The 21,053-nt window shown below is 35.6% G+C and overlaps 2 protein-coding genes across 2 annotated transcripts; both read right to left on the minus strand.

Moving 5' to 3' along the window:
* Positions 1 to 7,621: 7,621 nt before the first annotated feature.
* Positions 7,622 to 8,600, minus strand: LOC108977257 (venom allergen 3-like). The gene is made up of 3 exons (XM_018946863.1): positions 8,478 to 8,600; positions 8,028 to 8,416; positions 7,622 to 7,955 (listed from the first exon to the last, which is right to left on the minus strand). The coding sequence occupies exons 1-3, from the start codon at positions 8,598 to 8,600 to the stop codon at positions 7,700 to 7,702; spliced, it is 768 nt and encodes a 255-aa protein (XP_018802408.1). The 3' UTR covers positions 7,622 to 7,699.
* Positions 8,601 to 17,151: 8,551 nt separating this feature from the next.
* On the minus strand, positions 17,152 to 18,170 carry LOC108977258 (venom allergen 5-like). Its single transcript, XM_018946864.1, has 3 exons — positions 17,988 to 18,170; positions 17,528 to 17,916; positions 17,152 to 17,459 (listed from the first exon to the last, which is right to left on the minus strand). Exons 1-3 carry the CDS (start codon positions 18,108 to 18,110, stop codon positions 17,222 to 17,224), a joined length of 750 nt encoding a protein of 249 aa, XP_018802409.1. The 5' UTR covers positions 18,111 to 18,170; the 3' UTR covers positions 17,152 to 17,221.
* Between the last annotated feature and the right edge of the window lie 2,883 nt (positions 18,171 to 21,053).

Genomic DNA, 21,053 nt, shown 5'->3' on the forward strand with positions numbered 1-21,053 from the left:
ACTCACCATTTCAATATTACACATAGTACATAGTTGATTTTGAAAAATTTAAAAATGGTCGCTGGTTTTGAGAAATTTTTATGTGAACCTGAGAATTTTTGTGAATTTGGTTGGAGTTGGTATTCTTCACACAAAGTCAATTAAAACTAAATAGATTATGATTCTTTGATCCTTGTTGGATATATAAGAACATCTCGGTCTACAGTATTGTCTCACCATTACGTTTTGATTTCTCCTCAAACATTTGGTTTTTCGCAATCTTATAAAGGTTCCTCTTAAAATCGAATTTAAACCGGATTAACGATAAAACTACATTTTCACAAATTTTAATAAAAAAAAAAAATTAATTGTCACCTTCAGAAGAGGTTCCTGAGTCAACGTTTAATCAAATTTTCCACAGCCTCGCTGTAAAGATCGGCTGCAACCTCAGCGAAACTAAGTTTCTTTGGCGCTAGTTTTGGAGCACAAATCGGAAAGTGTCGACATCATATTCATGAACACTCGTCTCATCAGAAATAATGACACGTTTTAAGAATTTGGTGTTCAAAGGTACGTTGTCAAGCGGTCACTACTCGACTTCGTCTTTGCAAAAGATTCAGGTTTCAGGGTACAAGTTTAGCATTGAAGCGCTTCATACCTAAAATATTAACCAAAATGTGTTGAATGGATCCATAAGAGCTGTTAAGCTGCTCGGGGGCTTGGATCTTTATTGCCAACAGTAACAGAGGCGGGGGTACGACTCGCCTGAGGCAAGTTTTAGATGACTTCACGACCCCCGCCGAGTGCATTATGCCACTCCAATAAGTGTGTTTTTGTTAAAGTAGAAAAACCGAAAACACTGCTGCAACATTTTCAACTATTACGTAGTTGTGATTCTATTCGAAAAACAAAATTTTAAGCAAGCTCGTTGTTAAATTTCTTTCCTTGTTAAGAATTGACAGACAAAACTTTCGCGTTGTAAACAAACAGCTGCCAAACAGACACTAATTGATATATGAAGTTCAAAATTCTCACGAACATAAAAAATAAAGGGTGATCCACCTCGGGGTTCGCTATTTTTTTATAAAGAAAAAAACAGAAACTTCAAATTTACAGGGAAATGTTTTTCGAGAGAACATTCTTTGGCTTTTTTTTTTTTTTTTGATTTTTTTTTTTTTTTTTTTTTTTTTTTTTTTTTTTTTTTTTGGGTTTTTGAAGATTATCTCTTTTCCAAGTTGGCCACAGCCAAGTCTCAAATGGTCCACCCATTGAGTCCATTTTTGAATTACACGTTCGAGTATTTCGACTGGTAACTGCCCTTGGATTTGGTGGACAAACGACCGGCTCAAATTATCTGCTCACCGAAGTATTTTCTCAATAAATCCAATGATTGGTGCGATGTGTGGGAAATGCCCCCGTCTTGTTATAAATATGCCGTCTTATTATAATGTCGCCGAGATCATGAGCTTCAATTTCAGTCATTAAATAGTCGGATTTCATGGCGCGATAACGGTCGCCATTGACGGTTACGTTCTCACAGACATTTTTGAAGAAATATTTACCAATGATACCACCGACCCACAAACCACATCAAAACCTTTTTTTTTTTCTGGCTGAAATGACAGCTCTTGAATCTCTTCAGGTTGCTCTTCTTCCCAAATGCGGCATTTTTGCTTGTTTACATACTCATTGAGCCGAAAATGGGCCTCATCACATAACAAATTTTGGTTCGAAAACGTCGGATCTGCTTGGAACTTTTGAAGAATCCATAGAACGAAACGGCGTCGCTTGGGAAAGTCAAGTGACTTAAATTTTTGCACAAGCTCTACTTATTATGCTTTCAATTTAAGATATCAGTTTAAAGTGCGCCCCGTTATTTGATACGTCAGTCCGAGTTGCTGCTAACTGGTCTTCAAGTACACCATCATCTACGGCTAGTATATTTTCTTCACTGCTTGCTGGACGTGATCTATAGTTTGTCTGCACTCTGCTGAAGGACTTAAAAATTCCGAGTATAACAAAACGTTTATCAATAATCCGCAGTTTCAAGAATGACGGGGACAAGATTGCGACAAGCAAAGTCATAAATAAAACGAAGAGTCCAACCTTTATAGTAATTGTAAACATCTTTAATATTCTTGTTCATGATGTCACGGATGTATTTAGTTGAAGGGAGAAATGTGAAAAGAGCATCGATCGGAAAATAGACTCCTGGTTTTTGAGGAGAAATCGGGTAGTAAGATCACAGAGCACTTGAATGTCGTATACTTTTCTCCCTCAGCTGTATGTATCCCATAAATTTGTATGATTTCAAACTTAGCCCTTTCTTGCATGTTTAAACACTCATATCTGTAACTCTGATGTTTGCAATACTGTGTTGTGATAAATGAATTGCCAACTTCCAAGATAAGTGGAAATTACCCAACTTGTTAAATATTTATTAAAACTTTCCACAGCAAAATATAAACTCTTTGTTACAGAAGCCCTTTATTTTTCTTTTGCAAGTAAACAACTTCTAGATAGGTGATACATATATACATATACATAGCACGCAATCTTTCAGGCTGGTATGTAAACACTGAGTACCGTTGTAAATCCACGTCTTCCCTTAAATACTTTCAATGCATCACAAATCACAGTTTACTGCGTTTTTCATTACCTTTTCTCCTCGGTTAATATAGCCACAATTTTGGCATTATCGACGACTTAAAGCCGTCAATGGTCCTAGGATTAGAGTTAACTTTGCTTTTCAATTATTCTCACCAATAGAAGATCGGGGAGTCGACTACCATTTCTTGAGAGTTGAGTCCAGTTTGACGTCTAGGAAAAATGGAAACCGAATAATTTGATTCGTGTTTGGACTTTTTCCATTATTAAACGTAGATACTATCGAGACGTTTTTCATATATTTTCGATTAGCAATAATGAGCCAAGATTCATCATTATCGATTGCCGATAACGATCCGATTTTTTATAAAATGTGTCTTAATGATAGGTTTGAAGCAAACGCCGAAGAAAGCATCACTTTTTAGTACTAAAAGGCGTTTTGTGATCTTGAATGATCTGCTAATATATTTTCTAAATAAAACATGACATAATATGGCTTACCCTATATACATATGTGTATCATAATAGTAACGCGTACGATAAGTTCGACGATTAGAACACGGAACCCAGTTTCGTAAGATGTGTTATTCCATCCCATCATAACACCAGACCTTATGAAATTCAATTTTAAAGCTTGACGTAGAGTAGCCCTGAAAAAAAGTAGCTTGCTGCATCCAAATCAGAAAATAGTACGTTTGCGAGAGTTATGTTTGGTTGAAAAAAGCACATTACACCTCATCAAAAGACGACTGACTTCTTGATTTGTGTAGGCACCGCTTACGGCATTATAGCCGAATTTCTTTTCCAGATTTCTCGCCAGTCGATATTTCGTTTCGCTGTTTTGACGACTGACTTATCACACTGATGTATTTTATTTCATAAATTCTGCGAGCAAGTCTTCGACATCCATAACAAAAGATGTTCTTATCTTCATTTATTGCTCCTAATCTAATCTCTAATATCTCTTCTATTACAAAATATTTTTTTTGTAAATACTTACGTACATTTATTTATGGAAAGAAATGCATTCGAAATCGCAAGACGTAACCAGCGCAATATGTAAATACATAAGAACCATAATGGTAAAGTAATAACTTAATTATCTGCGCAAATATTTTCGTTCCGTTTTTTTCACCTTATCAGCGCTAATTTGTACAGCAACCATACCTCCATCTAAATACACGCTTCTAACTGATTAAATTTCTACAATATTGTTTATAAATACCCAGTAAACCTTTTCGGATTGCTTATAAAGAGGTGTCAGCAAAAGTATTCGAAATTTTTGCATGTAGAATAATCAGAATCAGAATAGAAGGAAAGAGGGTGCAGCTATAGCTGGGAAATCTCAAGTGCCAAATCGTATTTTGGCTGAAATTATGATGAGCGTGTTGAATTAAGATTGAAAGCCACGATATTGAATATACATATATCGTAACTTCCTGAACACTATCAATTCAAGTACTCCAGAAAATCGCTTGTTCTTACACTGTTAATAGGGAGCTGCTTTGCCACTCATTAGCCTCCCCGCTAAAGGGAGGCATGTCCGGGTTAAGTGTTCACTCTGGAGCTTTGGAGTTCAATATATGTTCTTTGTGGACGCTTAAACTTTTTTTGGTGGACATTGAAAGTTCTACTTAAATAATGTCACTTTAGAGGACGTGATGTGTTTTAAAAGTTCAGTTTCATTATCTCAGCAATACACTGGTCAGTTGTCTCCGAGCGCCTGGAGAGTCAGGACAAACATTTTCCCGTAACGTGTTTCTGTGAGATCTGCGACAAAAAAGTTTGATCAAGCAGGCTTACCCAGATTTTGCTGATGGCACCAGGCCATTCTTGTGAACAACTACCTAGCATCCCAACGCTTTCACAGCCACCTCAAAGCCCAAATGTGGCCCCCTCGGACTTTTTTGTTTCCGTACCTGCAAAGGCAGGCCGAAGAAAAGTAAGCCTTTTGAGACCACAGAGGAAGCAGCTTGAACCTCGGCTCTCAAGGCTATTCCGGAGAAATACAATTTTTTTTTATCAGAATTGTTAGCCTCCTACAAATATTATATAAGAACGTTGTTTTTTCTTAAATACCGCTTACGCTAGGAGTATCCAAGTGTAGTCAGGACCTTTTCCAGCTGGAGTTTAGGTCTTCCTGTTCTTCTGCCGCCACCGGCGTGTACTGCGTCGGTTACACTCAACTTTGTTGATGTTGAGGAGGTCTATTCCACTGAAGTTGGCGCAGATTGTGGAGTGTCTCTTTTTGTTGATCGAGCAGAGCATACTTAATTTCCAATCATCGGGCATGCTTACGTCCGACCATATTCTACAAAGAAGCTGATGAATGCTCCTTATCGCCCCCGCTGCTTTGTTGTTCTTCGGAAGGGTAATTGCTGAGGACGTAGTTTTACTTGGAGGTTTTTCTTAATTTTGCTTTTGGTTTACTGGGTATAAGTTTGGGGAATACTTGAATATATTTCACTGGTACAAATGTAATTTGCTGAAGTGAGTCATTCAAGTCTTTCCATTATACAAAGTATTTTTCTAAACAAAAACAAAATATTTGCAAAACATTATAAGGAAATTGTTGGTGATGTTTGCTCACGTAGGACCGCAAAATAAAAACCAAGCTCTAATTATACGGCTGTTGCGCTTAACTCCAAGTTCAACTTCTTCTTTGCTATTGCTTTCGGGAAAATATATTATTGAGTTAATTGAACTGTATATGCTTTAAAATTTCATGCAAGAGAATTATTTGTTCCTAATTAGAAAATGCCAACCATTTTTTCTACTAATGTGCCTTAAATGAAAATTATCACCAGGAAAGATAAGTGATAAGTTCGATGATTGGATTATAGTGCCTAAAATCAAATCTTTAGTATTCATATGATTATAAACATCCTCAACTCAGACATTTTAGAATAACTACGCCGCCAAAATATGCTTGTAAACGGTTTAGCATCTATAAAGTAATTTTCAAAATCTCAGGGTCCTAAACATATCCTGAGAGAGATATACTCAGGCTATACTAAGTTATACAGACCGATGGCAGAAATAATTGTTGTAGTGGCAGAAAACATTCGGGAAGAAATTTCGAAGAATGGTGTCAGTTGACAGTCCTTGGCCGGACAAAAATCCGGGTCCGTTTCGGATACTTGTACTCGACTGTCGTGGGAACGGAATAATCGAAAATACGAAGCGAGTTTTAGCAGAGTCTAAACTAAAATAAGTATAAGTATCACTGTATTAACCTTAGAAAATCGCTTTCCAGTAGACTAAACATAATTAAGTATTTTAGTTGGTGCTCGAACACAAACATTAAGCAGTTGGAGGCTCCATATCACGCCGCGATTAGTCGTAGCTTAAACGCTTTTCCTACATCACCAAATAAATGTATCTTAGGAGAAAGTGGCAACAAAGGAAACAGTTTACGAAAAAACGATACAACTTCTTCCAAAAATACTTAATTCTCCAAGCACTGGCATTCAGAAATGTATAACGCTTGCAGCTAAACACAAAAGGAATTTTCAACTCAAGTCTACCATCCGCCGCTGTCTTCAGTTTCCAAAAACTTTAAACATTCATATCCCATCGAAATTTTATACAACCAACACTCAACCTGAATGGCTCTACATAATTTCAAAAAATCCACCACCAGTAACACAATTTTTCAACAAAACTTCTTAGACGTAACCAACGTCTATAAGAATAAAAAATTTAAAAAAATTTTCACAGATGCGCCCAAATTAACTAACACTGCCTATGCTGTTACCACAGCTAACGGGACAACTATTACTGGCGGAATCCTCCCATCATATTCGTCCGTATTTACCGCCGAGGCAATTGGAATATATATGGCATTAAAGTATGCTATCTTACAAAAAGGTAAATTCCTTATTTGCTCAGACAGCTTCTCCTCCTTGAACGCCATATGCAACATACGAAATAATTCCATAGTAATATCTAAAATTAGAGATATTTGCATTAAATATAAAAGAAAAATAGCTATTCTCTGGGTGCCAGGCCACGTTGGCATTCCTGGGAACAAATATGCTGACAACGCGGCAAGATTCTTCGAATCTGCCCCCACGTTTCTTAACGAGGTGCAAGACCAAAATGACCTCAGTAAAATGTTAAGCAGACACATATATGAAAAGAAAGTTGCGGACTGGAAGAAATTTAAACATAAATACGCAATCGTAAACAAATTACGTGAAAAGGTACACTACTACAACAACATCTCAAGACAGCAAGCAACAATTTTCACTCGATTAAGGATCGAACACACACGCAAATCTTTCACCAACATCTTCTAGGCGGCAATCCTACACCATCCTGCCCATTCTGCCCCAGCACATTATCCATGGAATATTTATTTATTTTTATTTATAAATGTGAAAAAAATAATACAATTATTTTATTTACACGAAAAAAAAGGAGCACTGGCTGCCAGGACCTTCGGCTCTCCATGGAACATATATTCAATATCTGTCCAGCACTAGAGAGTATTAGGCAAAAACACTTTAATTGTAGTAAATATCAAACATTGTTAAATACACCACCTTGCGCAAACATTGTTAATATAGTAATTTTCTAAAAGAATCTAATTTTATAATAAAATATAAACTTTGTAATTTTATACTACTATATCGGAGGCGATGGCCATAGCAGCTTGTACTCCTTTCTTACTATTAGGTTTAATATTTTGTATATTTTTCCTAATAACATAATAATAATAATAAAATACATATATGTATTACTCCTTCATATTTCGAGAGAAAAGACAAACATATTAGTTGTATTTAATATGGTTTTGTGAAGACGTTTAAGGATTGTTGCAATGAATATTCGGTTTTTTTTGTTGTTGCAGAAAAACGAAGCAGTTTTTGTTATTAACTAAACTTCATTATAAATGGATGTTAATACAAGTAGTTGTTACGATCTTGTAAAGAAATGCGAGTTCCTGGTAATTGTTTTTTTTTCTCGAAGTATATCGTTATGTTTCCACTTTTCCTTGATCCTTTGATCTACCAATATAATTCCATTAATGTTTATTATTTATTAAGTCGTTGTTTTATTTAATTGTCAAATCCTACAAAATTTGTTTCCATTCAGAAACCACACAGTTTCAATACCATTTGTTAACATCATACTTTTCCGACGCCGAACAAAGACTAGTGTATTTCGGATTTTTACCAGTCGTGCATTGCGAAGCTGCCACCGAACAACTCGTATAAATCGGGAAGTTTATCATATTTGTTGTTGCATAATTACAGGCGAACAAGAATGCTTTATATCGTTGACCCGATACGCTGTAGGTGGAAGCAGCGCAGCCCACGCGAATATTACGATCTGCCATCATAACGGTGAAATGTCCGATAGTGCTAAAATAGACAAATGTCGTAGAAAAATTAGTAAAACTAATTCGAAAAAAATTTAAAAAAAATCATACTTACGGGCCTGAATAATTATTCGGATACTTGTTGATATACTCCATTTTGGTATCCTTAATCTCATTATACCACATATCCACAGATTGTAATGATAATTGCATTGTATTTGGCGTGTTGTAGAATGTAATCCACGCCAAATTCTGACCGGAGTACTCGAAGGCCTTCGTATTGTGACAGGCGTCATGCTTCATCTGACATTGTTTGACATTGAATGCCGCCAGTTTGGCCAATTCGTCGTCCCACTGCATGGTGGCCATGCGACAGGCTGGTTTCAGCGCTGTATTGCCGCCAGCAACGGTGTTACGTTTGGCATTGTGCGCATCGACAATCGAGTTTTTCAGTGCCTGCGTAAAACCGACCAAGGCTGGACTTTGGCAGGACGATGCAAATGCCTAACGGTACAAGGAATTGTATATTAGTCACTGAGTTGCTAGTTTAGCTCTTCCCACTCACCCCATTGTTGTTGCATGCAATGTGCGTCCTGGATCCACAATACGACGAATCACAGTAATTCTGTGCATTTACGATTTGTAGCGCCGCGAGGAAAGAGGCGATTAGCACAGTTTTCCGTTCCATTGTGAGACAATAAGTGAGAGTCTTGGTGTATTTTACGATGTGTTTATCTGCGTGTGAAAGCACGATAGTACGGCTCGCTGTGCAATAATTGACTATGATAAGTTTCCGGTTCTCCGGCCGCTTTTATGATCTTTTTAAACACATTGCTTAATTGCTGTAGATAACACTTCAAGCAGAATTTTGTTATGTATTTACATTCTAAGCGCAAATAAATTAGCAAATAGCAGCGGCCATCTAATTAGAAACTGTGGAAAGAGTTTAATGCAAATTAATATTTTTTTCGTTATTTTAATGAAATGTGTGTGAAGTTGCTCAATATAATTTCGGAGTGTTTCAGAGTACTTTGTCTGATTTCGCCCATTTTCACACCGTAACATAAAAATATCGCTACCAAATATGGTTGTAGTTAGTCGGGCGAGTCTGGAGAAATCTGTTTTTACCTAAAAGTTATCGGTGCCACGTCCATTGTCAAATTTTGACCCCGGCTCCATTAACTACCTGCGGGTAAAATTTAATGTTTCTGTGCGTATTTATCTCACTTTAAGGGGTTTTTAACGGTACCGTTATATGAGGAGTAAGCGGGTTTATCACACGATTTCACTTATTCTCACATTGTCGGTAGCAGTTCTTATATTATTTGCGCTGAGTGAATTTGGTTCTGTAGTGGTTTGGGACATTTGTACATTAAACTTCTTAGAGTGCGGGGCCACGCCCCCTTTTCCAAAATTTTCTGCCCACAGGTGCCTCTTGCTACTGCCCGACATATCTTGATTTGGTGTTATGTTATGGCACATTATAGGTTTTCGGTTAATGGCGTGTTTTGTGGGCGTGGCAGTGGTCCGATTGCGCCCATCTACGAAAACGTAATTTTTTTTTTTTTTTGCCCAGAAACGCACATACCAAGTTTGATCAAGATATGTATATTAATTTCTGCTTAAGTTGCAGCTTGCCTGGAGGGACGGACGGACAGACAGTCAGTCACCCGGATTTCAGCTCGTCTCTTTATCCTGATCATTTATATGTATAATATATATATATATATATATATAGGATAAAGAGACGAGCTGAAATCCGGGTTTATATATATAATCCCATATCCATCTCGCTTTACACCGTTTCTATCTAGCTAGCCATGGCTGTTCTATCTCACTAATGAGAAAAAAAAAATAGATCTTTCGAAAATATTTGTTCGACACGCTTATTATTTAACTGCACTATTTTTGGTGTTTTGTTTTGGCGGGTTGTTTATAAATTCTGGTAATTTGTTTTGTGTTTGACGTCGGTTTCCAAATACTTTGTATGTTTTTTTTTTGTTATTTAGTTATCAATTTGTGCGAACGTTGCGAAATTGAGGGATTTCCCTTTTGTTTTTTGTACAAGGAAAGCAAAAAGTCGAAAGACAGAATGAGTAGTAGTTACTTACTCACTAATGATAAAAGCTAAGCGTCATCCTCTTCCACGCCTTATATAAGTTATAGCTATGTATGTATATATTTAAGTTTTTTAACAAACAGTCTTTCTCCTTGAAGTTAGACTACGCATTAGTTGTCATTGCTCACTCTCGCAATTTATTATGAAATCCTTGCGAACGGTCTTGAACTATTCAGTTTTATATGACAATATCATATAGGCCTGCATAAGATTAATATTAGATTTTGGAATCCTTAAGGGCGACATTAAGTTCCTACAACTCTCAATACATTGGTTGCGTTGAGTTAGTGATGATCACTCGATGGTGAAAGTATGTTATACTAAGAGTTTAACCTAACTTTTTCGCTATTTCTGATAGAAAAACTCTCCCCTGACCTAATGGCCGCCCATGAAAGTTTCTCGGCTTTTCAATGTTACTTTTGATTATGGTTTGATTGCAGTATGGTACACAGTTCACAAAACTTTTTTTTTTTTTTTTTTTGTTTTTTTTTTTTTTTTTTTTTTTTTTTTTTTTTTTGTTTTGTTTTTTTTTTAATTTTGATCTCGAGTAATGTCTACATTTGTTTGTAAATCGACGAGTTTTAGATAACAGAAACCTTCAAAAAATAAAAATTTATCGAATGGGTAAAACTCTCAGCCACGTACATGAATATTATCTTGATAAGAACAAAGCCAATTCCAAACTTTTATCTTTATGAAATGAAGTTCACTTTTCTGTGTTACTTTATTTTCCGACTGAATCAATTCGCGCCAAGTAAAACGGGCTAACAATGGATCAAGGTACTGTTTCGTTTGTTAGTTTTGGTATATATATATGTAGAGCTTCTGTCGGAGATAAATGCATGTAACGGTACATAAGTACCTGAATGCAATTAATGAGAGATAAAATAAGAAGTACACAAATGAAATCGAAGCGAATTTGTGGTTGATAAGATAATGGAATAATATTTACTCTTCGACTGCAGTTTTCGTCGGAAAGGGGGCCCGTGGAAGATAGTAACCCCTGTTGAACATTTTATGTAGCCAATCACAATATACTAAGAGGTTTCATATAGTCTCATAAAGTTGTAAGTAATTGTGTAAATTCATATTTGTAGGAATCAAACCACAATTTTTTTAAACAAGTGTAAAAATGAACGATTTTATGATTTTACAATGCGTTATGCACAACTAGTGAGTTCCCAAACTATTCTTATATTGACTGATAACAATAAACACGACAGGACTTCAACAATAAAAATGTAGTATGTGAGTGACTACTAAGGATATGTAAAGAGGTGTTCTGCGTCAGGCCAGCATTAGAAGCGGACAGTAGCCATAAGGTAATGAGTTTTTTAATAGGGACGCTACAAAAGTAGACCGATTGGGCCAGCAAACGACGCCATATTTTTTCCCGCTCTTTGGACATTTCTCTTCAGTAAGGTTCGCCATTTCATTAAGGAAAATTATATGATCCAACAACGAGTTGAAAATCTTAACATTTATTACCGAAATATGGAGTCAGTGTGCGCAACTTTAAAAGCGCCACGTCGAATTTATGGTCGTCATAATCGTCCTGTCATAGCTACAATTGAAAGTCTATTGCAAAAATTTGAAGGGGCATACAAAATGTTTCCGTGCCAGTGAGATGAAGAAGTGACCGTAGTGTCGAGTACATTTCTGCTGCAAACGCATCAATTGAGAAAGACCCAAATCATTTTCTCATACATCGTTCTCAAGCGTTGAGAATCTTTCGTGCGATTTGACGCCGTGAGAATATTTTCTGTGGGGCTACGTCAATTCTATGGTCTGTGGTAACAAGCGAGCGATGAATGATGAACTTCGTATGAATATCAAACCTGATATTGCAGCAGTATCGGCCGATTTATGCTTGAAAACCGTCGATAATGGCATCGAATGTATCCTTTCACAGGAATAAAAAATTCCATTGATATCCCAAATCGTTTTGGTTTAATAATAAACAACTATTGTAGCGCTGTTATTGAAAAACCTATTAAATGCGCAATCTATTCTTCAGTTTCTTCAAGTATTCTCGGATTATTACAAGTCAGTTTTTGTTATAGGAAAGAACAAAACTTTGTAGAACCGCGCTGTTAATGTTCTCTCAGTAATTAAAACATTTCATTAAAATTCTTCTATAAGCCAATTTTTTGTCTGGCTCATTTCTGAAGCTAAACTTTTTCCCCTTACTGCAACCCATTCTTTCATAATTCGTTTTACTAAAACTTTTACCGTAAACATTACCGTTGTATCGCTTGCTTACTACCCAATTAATTACACAAAAATATTGTTGGAAAATATTTATACAATAATTTCTTATTTATTTACTTTTTGCCAGCTTGGGGAAGAGTTTCTTCTGCGAGTTCAGTGAGCTTGATTCTTTTCTTTTGTAATTATTGTCAATATTAGCTTCGTTTCTTTACTGCTAGAGTTACTAAACTAACATGAAGAAGAAGCGGAAAACAGGAAAAGGAAAACAGCGAAGTTATATGTATGTATATAGTCACCTGAAATGCAAAATAACGTAACAACATTTTCGGAAATTTACAGAGTAAGAAATGAAAGACGTAATAAAATGAAAGATACGTGAAACAAAATTTAAATATTTTTAAAACTGCGTTATATCTGATAGCAGAACTTAAAATGTTGGACAAATGTACTTATATTTATGTGTGAAGTAGTGGATCGCAATCAACGAAGCACTCAATTTCGAATTTTTTGTTGATACGTTATTTTGCATTTAAGGTGACGATATAAACATGGTGGACTAGTAGAGAAAGTGCCTGTTTCTTCGCTCTCTCTTCATTCTATCACTCTGGGCTGTGAGTTAAAAAGCCTTTGTCTCTAAAATATTTTTTAAAATAAAGTTAAAATTGCATTACTCTTATTAAGTCATAAAAAATACATGTTCTTCTTCTCTCCCCGCAAGATTCTCACACTAAAATAAAAAATATTTACGTAATACTCTCTCTCTCTTCATATAGCAGGGTAATAAGGATAAACGTAAAAATATCACCTTCAGAAAAAGTATTCGCGTTGACCCCTATCTGGCTATGAACAAGAAAAAATATTATCAATAATTCTGGTTAATGGTAAAATATTAAAGTTTATAGTCACTTGAGCTATGAAGTGCCTCAAGAATAATGATTGCTTAGATTTTAAAAAATAATCAAATCAATTTTTGAAAGTTTTTTTTTATTACCGCCCAACTTTTAACATTTGTTTCGAAAAACGTTATGAGAGTTTATATATGTATGTATACAGAACTATATCACAATCATAATTTGTTCTTCAAAAAGTTCTTATAAATAGATTTTCTCACCAAGTTTAAAACAAATATTTGATTGGTTCTTTTTTGTGAGTCCTTTGGGCAACCATGTATATGTTAAAGGTGGAGGATTATGTTGTGTTATTAATTACTTATTATTTACTCGTTATGGCTTGAAAATCTAATAATTCGGCCCGATACGTTCAGAATGTTAGAGAAGACCTTTGGTGATAATTGTTTGTCGCGAGCTAGTGTTTTTGATGGGAACAAATTATTCAAGGAGAGTCGAGAAAGCGTGGCCACGTCCAAGGCAGTCATCAACATCAACTGATGATCAACACGTCAATAAAATAATGAAAGTGGTGCTTGAAAATCGACGATTAACATTCAGAGATCTTACTGGCATCACTGGAACATCAGAAGGATCAGTTAAAACCATTTTGAAATATAATATGGGACAAGTCTTGGTTTTTACACCACGATAATGCTTTGATTCTTCGTAAAATTTTCGCCAAATTTTCAAACAATATCGTGTGCCGCAACCACCGTAATCTTCTGATTTAGCTACGCTTAACTTAACCGTTCTGAGTTAATTGAAGACATTAAACGTTAATCGCTACGCACATTGAAGGCTATTCCGAAAATGGACTTTGAGGAGGACGATATGGATTTTTTGTGCTCAATCCTATATTTTGATACAGCAACAAATTTTATAGATCATACAGTGACAGTGAGTCATAATGACTCAAAAGATAATATTAGCGGCCAAAAGAAACTAAATGAAACTATTAGTTCAAATTGAATAGTGTCTGCTGTAAATATTTAAACATATGTATTTCACATGTGGATACATTTGCAGATGAATAAAAATACATATGTCACTCATGGCGCAATAAATATTTTGCAAACTTTATGTGCGTGGGTTATTTTGCCACTTGACGTCGACGCAAATTAAATAAAAGACGTTTTATGTTTGTTTTGCAAATATTTTTATTTTATTTCAAATTCATATTCTAGTACGGTTAACACTTTCAATTAAACCGATTATTTAGATTATTGTTAGAAATAATTTATTACTTTAATGCACCCCGCTTATTTTATTTAATTTTTTTAATTTTTGAAAAGAATTTTTAAAGAAGAAGCAGCCTATGTATATAACACTTTTTCGCCGAAGACACCTTCTTGTAAATGCTTGGGTTTGAGCTTCGTCCGGGAAGTCTAATGTGTGGATCTGATTGCCAATTAATGTCACCACTTTTTTACAGACGACCAGAGAATTTTTGTTACAGAAACTAGTTAAATTCTTGAAGATTTCTTTCACAATTTTGTGGTTGCCTAAAACGAGCCAAAATCGATGAAGATCGAATTCTGTTGACAATTTCATTTGTTTGCAAAAATATAGTCTTATGAACGGTTTGGGCTAAATGTCGGCTTAAGCAAGTGTCATACAACTTCGTCGTTGGATTTTGAATGATCTTGTTCTGCATGTTCAAAACTTGTCAACCAATGTACTCAACCGAATAGTAAATTCAAAAATACTGGTTTCAGATTTAAACTACATAGTAAAAATCTTTGAACACAGACCAAAGTTTCGTCTTGTATTCCTTACTTTCTACTATGAAGAGTAGACCTCTTCAATTTTGCTTTCAATTCTTAGCATAGCTTCGAAATACGACTTTATGTTTACTAGTTGTCTCGACCGTTAACGAGAGATGTGCTTGGTAGAAGCAAGTCTGATATAATAGATACTATTTTTTTTATATTTTTGTTTTAATTTTATAACGGTTTGATGACTCATGCCCAGCTCCTGACCAATGCTACGGCTGCTACTATGCCGGTCTCTTTCGACCAATTCAGCGATTTTATCGCAATTTTCGACGACAGGCCTTCCGGAGCGTGTCGCATCTTCGACCACCTCTACACCAGAACGAAAACGTTGAAACCATTGTTGTGCGATGGAAATGGAAACTGTATCGGCTCTGTAAACTGCACAAATTTTATTGGCGGCTTGAGATGCATTTTTGCCCTTATCGTAGTAATACTGTAAAATATGTCGTATTTTCTCTTTATTTTGACCCGATGCAACGAATAAAACTAGAACTACGTGCTCTCAGCGCCAATTAGCGGAAATACTGCGGGCTTCGTAAACGCTTTCAGCTACGGCTGCTATATTTTATTCACTGTGTGCTGGACGTGGTCTATTTTGTGGAATTTTGTCCAAAAATGAATGCTGGGTCATGGTGTTGCGAATAGTCCGTTTAATAGGTCGATTAGGTTTACCAAAAATTTAAAAAAAAGTACTTCTACTTGGATCACCTGTTATTATATTTTTAATAATATTCTACAATTAACTCTTCCAAATTCAAATCAGTAATGCTCTTCTCTTGATTTATACACTTTTGGCCGAGAAGCGTAACGAGGTTAAAACATTAATTGCTGCTTGACTATCCACATATATGTTAACACAAGAGTTGCCTGCTGAAGTGATGCAGCCATCAAGGTAGCGGTAGATTTGCTGCTCCGGAGTGCGACCTATGCAGTCTGTAAGTCCGAACACAGGAGTTCTTATTTTTTATGGCTTCACAAAGTACTACATATGGCAGTCCACGCACGATTTCTCCAGATCAGCCATTTAACCTAACCTACCTGCTGATATTTTTCTAGTGGGCTGGCAGTTTAAAAAGCTACCTCATGCCTAACTGCGGACAGTGTATCCCCACAGCAACTCAGTCTTCAATTATCGGCATTCCATTTAAATGTTGAATGTGATGCTTTCAGTTACCATTTCTTTACGTCAACCATCTTTTTCTATGCCTGAACATGCCTTACTAATTGAAAAGGTAAAGTATGTAGTCGATGCTTGGCCAACCGCCATTACCCACTGATGTATGCATAAGGATTCTATATATAAATGCTGATACAACACCGCCTCCGTAAATTCACAAATGTCATTGGTGGCTTGCGTGGCATTCTTCCCTTTTTTATACAAAGATTTTAAAACATAGCGAATTTATTCATTATTTTCACTCATTTTTGATAGCTGTAACTTTTTTTCCCCGAATTTAATTTTTTTTTTGGTTAAATGAAGCTTTCCAACGCTATATGGCATAACCTAATGTGTTTGGGAGCACTGGAGAGTCTATCTCCGCAACGGCATCTGTTGACAAAATACGAAAAGACTTTTTAAACTACCCAATATAATCAATAAAAATTCCCAAAATCTCGATTTTTTGTGACAAAAAAAAAAAGCATTTATGTATATTGTCGAAATATATGCTAAAGTTCTATCTATTTACTTAACCTCCAAAATCCTTAGAAAACAAACTCTCACATGGGATGAATTTACTTAGAAAATTTCTCTCTGTCAAAAAAAATTCGAACTCGACCCAAAGTTGATTCCAACTTCATTAAATAACTGTTTATTGCTTCTTTTATTTTTTTGTTTGCATGCTTTACGAGTAGCACTTGAACTTGGCTTTACTGAGTACCACTTTGAGCTTTCGCATTGTATTATTAAACATAAAAGCGCTATTGAAGACTGGAAAATTACCAGCTTGCGGAAGAGTTTCTTCTTTGCTTTCAGGGTGCTTGACACATTGGTTTTGCTGTTTTCTAGTTATTGTAAATATTAGCAAGAAACATAGAATAGTGTGCAAATCGAGAATTACTCTCATAGTGAGCGAAAAACGTAAACAATAAAAATTATTTTCTCTTTCGCTCCCTCGCACTTTTTTGCCTTCCGCTGTTAGTTTTATTAGTTAAAAAGCATGTTTCGCCAAAAAAAAAACCTTTGAAAAGCTTAACGGTTAAGTCTTAAAACACCTGCTAAACCACAAACACAATCACGTCGTCTTTTCTCGCAAAATTCTCAAATACAAATATAACATATGCTTCTAATTATCTTATATGTACATTTACGTAATTAATAAACTTCAGTTTTCGCACAAAGACTGGGGAAGGCCGTATTTGTACCCTTCTTACAACCAGAAGCCGCCTTTGCACACGTCGTATACATCGCAGCGCCGATCATGTTGGTGGTTGCATAATTGCAGGCCAGCAGAAACGCCTTATATGATTGACCCGTCACGAAGTAGGTGCTGACAGCGCAACCGACACGTATGTTTGCTTGTCCAACCATAACCGTAAAATGACCAATGGCGCTGTAAACACATATGTAAATCAACTGAATATTATACACAGCACAACACTAGCTCCTTGTAACACTTACGGTCCCCTATAATTGTTCGGGTATTTATTGATGTACGCCTGAGTCGTGTACTTGATTTCATTATACCACAAATTGATTAATTTTTGCAACAATTGCGGTACATTCGGCGTGCCATAGTAACTGGACCAAGCCAAATTCTGACCCGAATACTTGAAAGCCTGAGTATTGTGGCAGGCGTCATGCTTCATTTGGCATTGTTTGACATTCAACGCTGCCAGTTCGGCCAATTCGTCGTTCCACTGCATGGTGCCCATGCGGCAGGCCGCCTTCAATTTGGTCTTACCACTCGCCACTGTGTTCCGCTTGGTGTTGTGCAACTTAACGATAAGATTTTTATTTGCCTGCGTCAATGTCACCATGGCGGCATTTCGGCAGGACGCTGCGAATTTCTTTAAACATTTTGAGATATTAACTGAAGATGTTGCATGAAGATTTTACAGCGCCTAAGCGCAGCTCTCACCCCATTATTATTGCATGCGATGTGCTTTTTGGCACCACAAAGTGATGTGTTGCAATAATTTACCGCGTTAGCATGTTGAAGAGCTGTCAGTGAAACGATGACGAACACGAGCCTCAATTCCATTGCAATGTTTCAGCAAATAATACCGTTAAAATATAATAATTAAGCTCGTACGCTTCCCAACAAGCTAAACGGAAGACTGTGCATATAATTGAAGGCCACAGTTGCTTTTATCAGTTTGTCTTTCACGGTTCAAGTTCACCAAAAGTAAATACTTGTAGATATATTTAGTAATTACCAAGTTCTGCGCATTTAATAAATATTTGTGCTCAAGAGAATACATAATATACTACAAAGATAACGGTTAACCCTAATCGCAACTTATAGCTTTTCTTATTTAAAAATATTCATCCGTAATCGCTTTTCATATAACAAACGAGAGCAGGGAAGAGGAGAAATAGTTATACGATTTCAAGCCAAATCCTTTGGTAAAAATATTTCGGATTTTTGGTAGAAATGAAGTTTGCAAGGAAGGGCCGAAAAATTGCTTTATATTGTATTAAAAATGTATGCCAAAGAAACAGTGGTATTTGAGGTATCGTTACTACTCAAAACATCTTTCTTCAATGACAAATTTCATAGACCATTAACCCATTATGGACATTGAGTCATCTTGACCTTAAAAAAATAGATTAGCCAAAGCAAGCAAAACTAAATTGAACCATTAATTCAAATTATCTAGTGACTGCTGTATATACATACATACATACATATATTTTTTATACCGTGAACCGATATACCCTGTACCAGAAACTGTCTGACACCCTACACTGTATATATAAATGATCACAGCGACAAGCTGAAACGATTTAGCCATGTCCGTCTGTATATATACATATGAAGAAGGCTCTCGGTGATCTCGATCCGAAATTTTGCGCATCTCCTTTTCTTTCTAAGAAGCTGTCGGAAACGACGATATCAGACCACTATAGTATATAGCTGACATAAAAACTGAACGATCGGAATCAAGTGCTTGTATGGTACATTGTTCTATATTAATCTATACTATTTTTCTATATTGGTGTGGCGTAGTTAAGTTAGTTGTTCAGATCGAGTGATTATAGCATATATCTGTCATACAAACTGACCAATATCAAAGTTCATGTAAGGACTCTTTTGTATTTCTTCTTGATTTCTTACTTATATATATATATATTATTTTTATTTTTATTAAATTTTTATTAAATAAAAGAATTTTATATTTATTTTGCAAAACTCTTATTTTAAATATAAGGTTTACTATTTTATTTTACCAAAAGCTTCGGCTGTACTTAAATTTTCTCCCATTTTTTTATTAACAAATTTATTTAAAATTAACAGACGAATTCTGTGTAAATTGTTTATGTGTGGCACATACGGATTTAAGAGATATAGTCTCAGAACGTTTTAACTCTTAAATCCCCTTTCGCATCCGTCAATTAGTGTTTTTCAAATTCTTTTGACATCCCTAAAGAGGGAAGATCTCTGGATCCTAACGTTGGTGGATATGGAGAGGAGGAGGGTATATATTGTGGCCTATGCAATTCCAGTTAGTAAATTCCTGAATACCTTCGCAAATCTTATGCAGACAATTTTAAATGACATTTATCGATGAGCGCTATCATGCAGACTAAACTTGAATTGTAGGAAAGCGGAACTAGTAATGATGACAGAAACACCATATTCTAAAAATTACGACGTCATTAGTAAGAACGCCAGGCTAGTAATAACAGATAAGGTAGACTACTTGGGTCTGGAAGCTTTCACGGAAATCACACTTGGATGCCCAAATAGTGATTAACGGCTCGGTTAGCTCCTTGGGTCTACTTAGCAGTTGTAAAACCATTTATGTCTTACGGCATATTGTTGTGGTGGCCAATAATGGAAACAGTAGAACGTGTGAAAAATATATAAATACCAGTCTATATCAGTGGATCTCTCAGAACAACGCAAAACTATTTATCAAAATTGCATTCCGTCTGCCAGATCGTTACTACCAGAATTACTTCTTCCCATGATAGTCAGCTCTGCGTAACCGATACGAATCTTGACCAAGGCTTTGAACTCAACTGCATTCCTGAAAATTATATAACGAATTCTCAAGAAAGTTAATTAAGGCTTCAGTAGAGTAATCTGACCTTTTTTTTTTCATAGAAATTTTTATTCTAAGTACAATATAACTTTTTTCACATATCATGAGGTATAAGGTTGAGTATATAAAATATTGTTTTTCCCTTTTTTTTTTTGATGATATTTGTCAGAGAAATGGCTGGGTGAATGAGATGCGATTTTTTACTGGCGGACACGATTTCTCATGTTTGGATCAAATGAAACACAAAAACCCAATTTATTCTTAAAAAGCACGTAAATGCATATCGTCCCAACTAGAATCATGAAAAAATGTTGTTAAATAAAAAAGTAATTAACGTTTTTTTTTTCAATCTTTCCCGATATTTTTATTACATAAATTTTGTCATAACATTGTCAATAAATCGGTTGAGTAGTTCGACCGGAATCATGTCGGCCGGTGTAAAGTGTGTTTTGAAAAAAAAAAACGTTTTAAAGTTTGAGGTGTGCATTCCGAGCGCTCCGAACGTCGAGCGGTATTATTATTTTTGGGCCTTTTTCGAAACCTTCCAATGGTGAAGTGGGTTTCAACATTTATTTTAAGGGTATAAGGAAACAGAAATGCCAAAAACAAAAAAAAAAATTGAAGAAAGATTACCCTACTGACCCCTTAACCTCAAAGGAAATATTTTAAGAAGTATTCAATAAAATATGCCGCAATATCTTGATCTCATTGTTAGTAACTCTTTGTAGAGATCAAGCTAAATATAGTGAGCCGAATGCAGTGCGCCCAAGTCTATTTCAAATACCTATAGGGTATAATATATTTCTTTCTTCACAAAATAACATTATAGATTACAAAAACTCACTCAAATTCTTTGAAAGGACCATTCCCACTTTATAATTGTCTCGATAGTGATATACAAAATCACAGCCCACCATGATTTAGTCACTCACACA

This window comes from Bactrocera latifrons, unplaced genomic scaffold (assembly GCF_001853355.1).
Source record: "Bactrocera latifrons isolate USDA-ARS-PBARC rearing strain unplaced genomic scaffold, ASM185335v1 scaffold_86, whole genome shotgun sequence".
Lineage (NCBI taxonomy): Eukaryota > Metazoa > Arthropoda > Insecta > Diptera > Tephritidae > Bactrocera > Bactrocera latifrons.

Excerpts from the sequence above, each read along its gene's own strand:
- LOC108977257 (XM_018946863.1), bottom strand. The coding sequence starts at position 8,600 with ATGGAACGGAAAACTGTGCTAATCGCCTCTTTCCTCGCGGCGCTACAA. Across the intron at positions 8,417-8,477 it reads TTGCATGCAACAACAATGGG|GCATTTGCATCGTCCTGCCA; the intron begins GTGAGTGGGAAG and ends TTGTACCGTTAG. Across the intron at positions 7,956-8,027 it reads CCGAATAATTATTCAGGCCC|CACTATCGGACATTTCACCG; the intron begins GTAAGTATGATT and ends TGTCTATTTTAG.
- LOC108977258 (XM_018946864.1), bottom strand. The coding sequence starts at position 18,110 with ATGGAATTGAGGCTCGTGTTCGTCATCGTTTCACTGACAGCTCTTCAA. Across the intron at positions 17,917-17,987 it reads TCGCATGCAATAATAATGGG|AAATTCGCAGCGTCCTGCCG; the intron begins GTGAGAGCTGCG and ends AAATGTTTAAAG. Across the intron at positions 17,460-17,527 it reads CCGAACAATTATAGGGGACC|CGCCATTGGTCATTTTACGG; the intron begins GTAAGTGTTACA and ends ATGTGTTTACAG.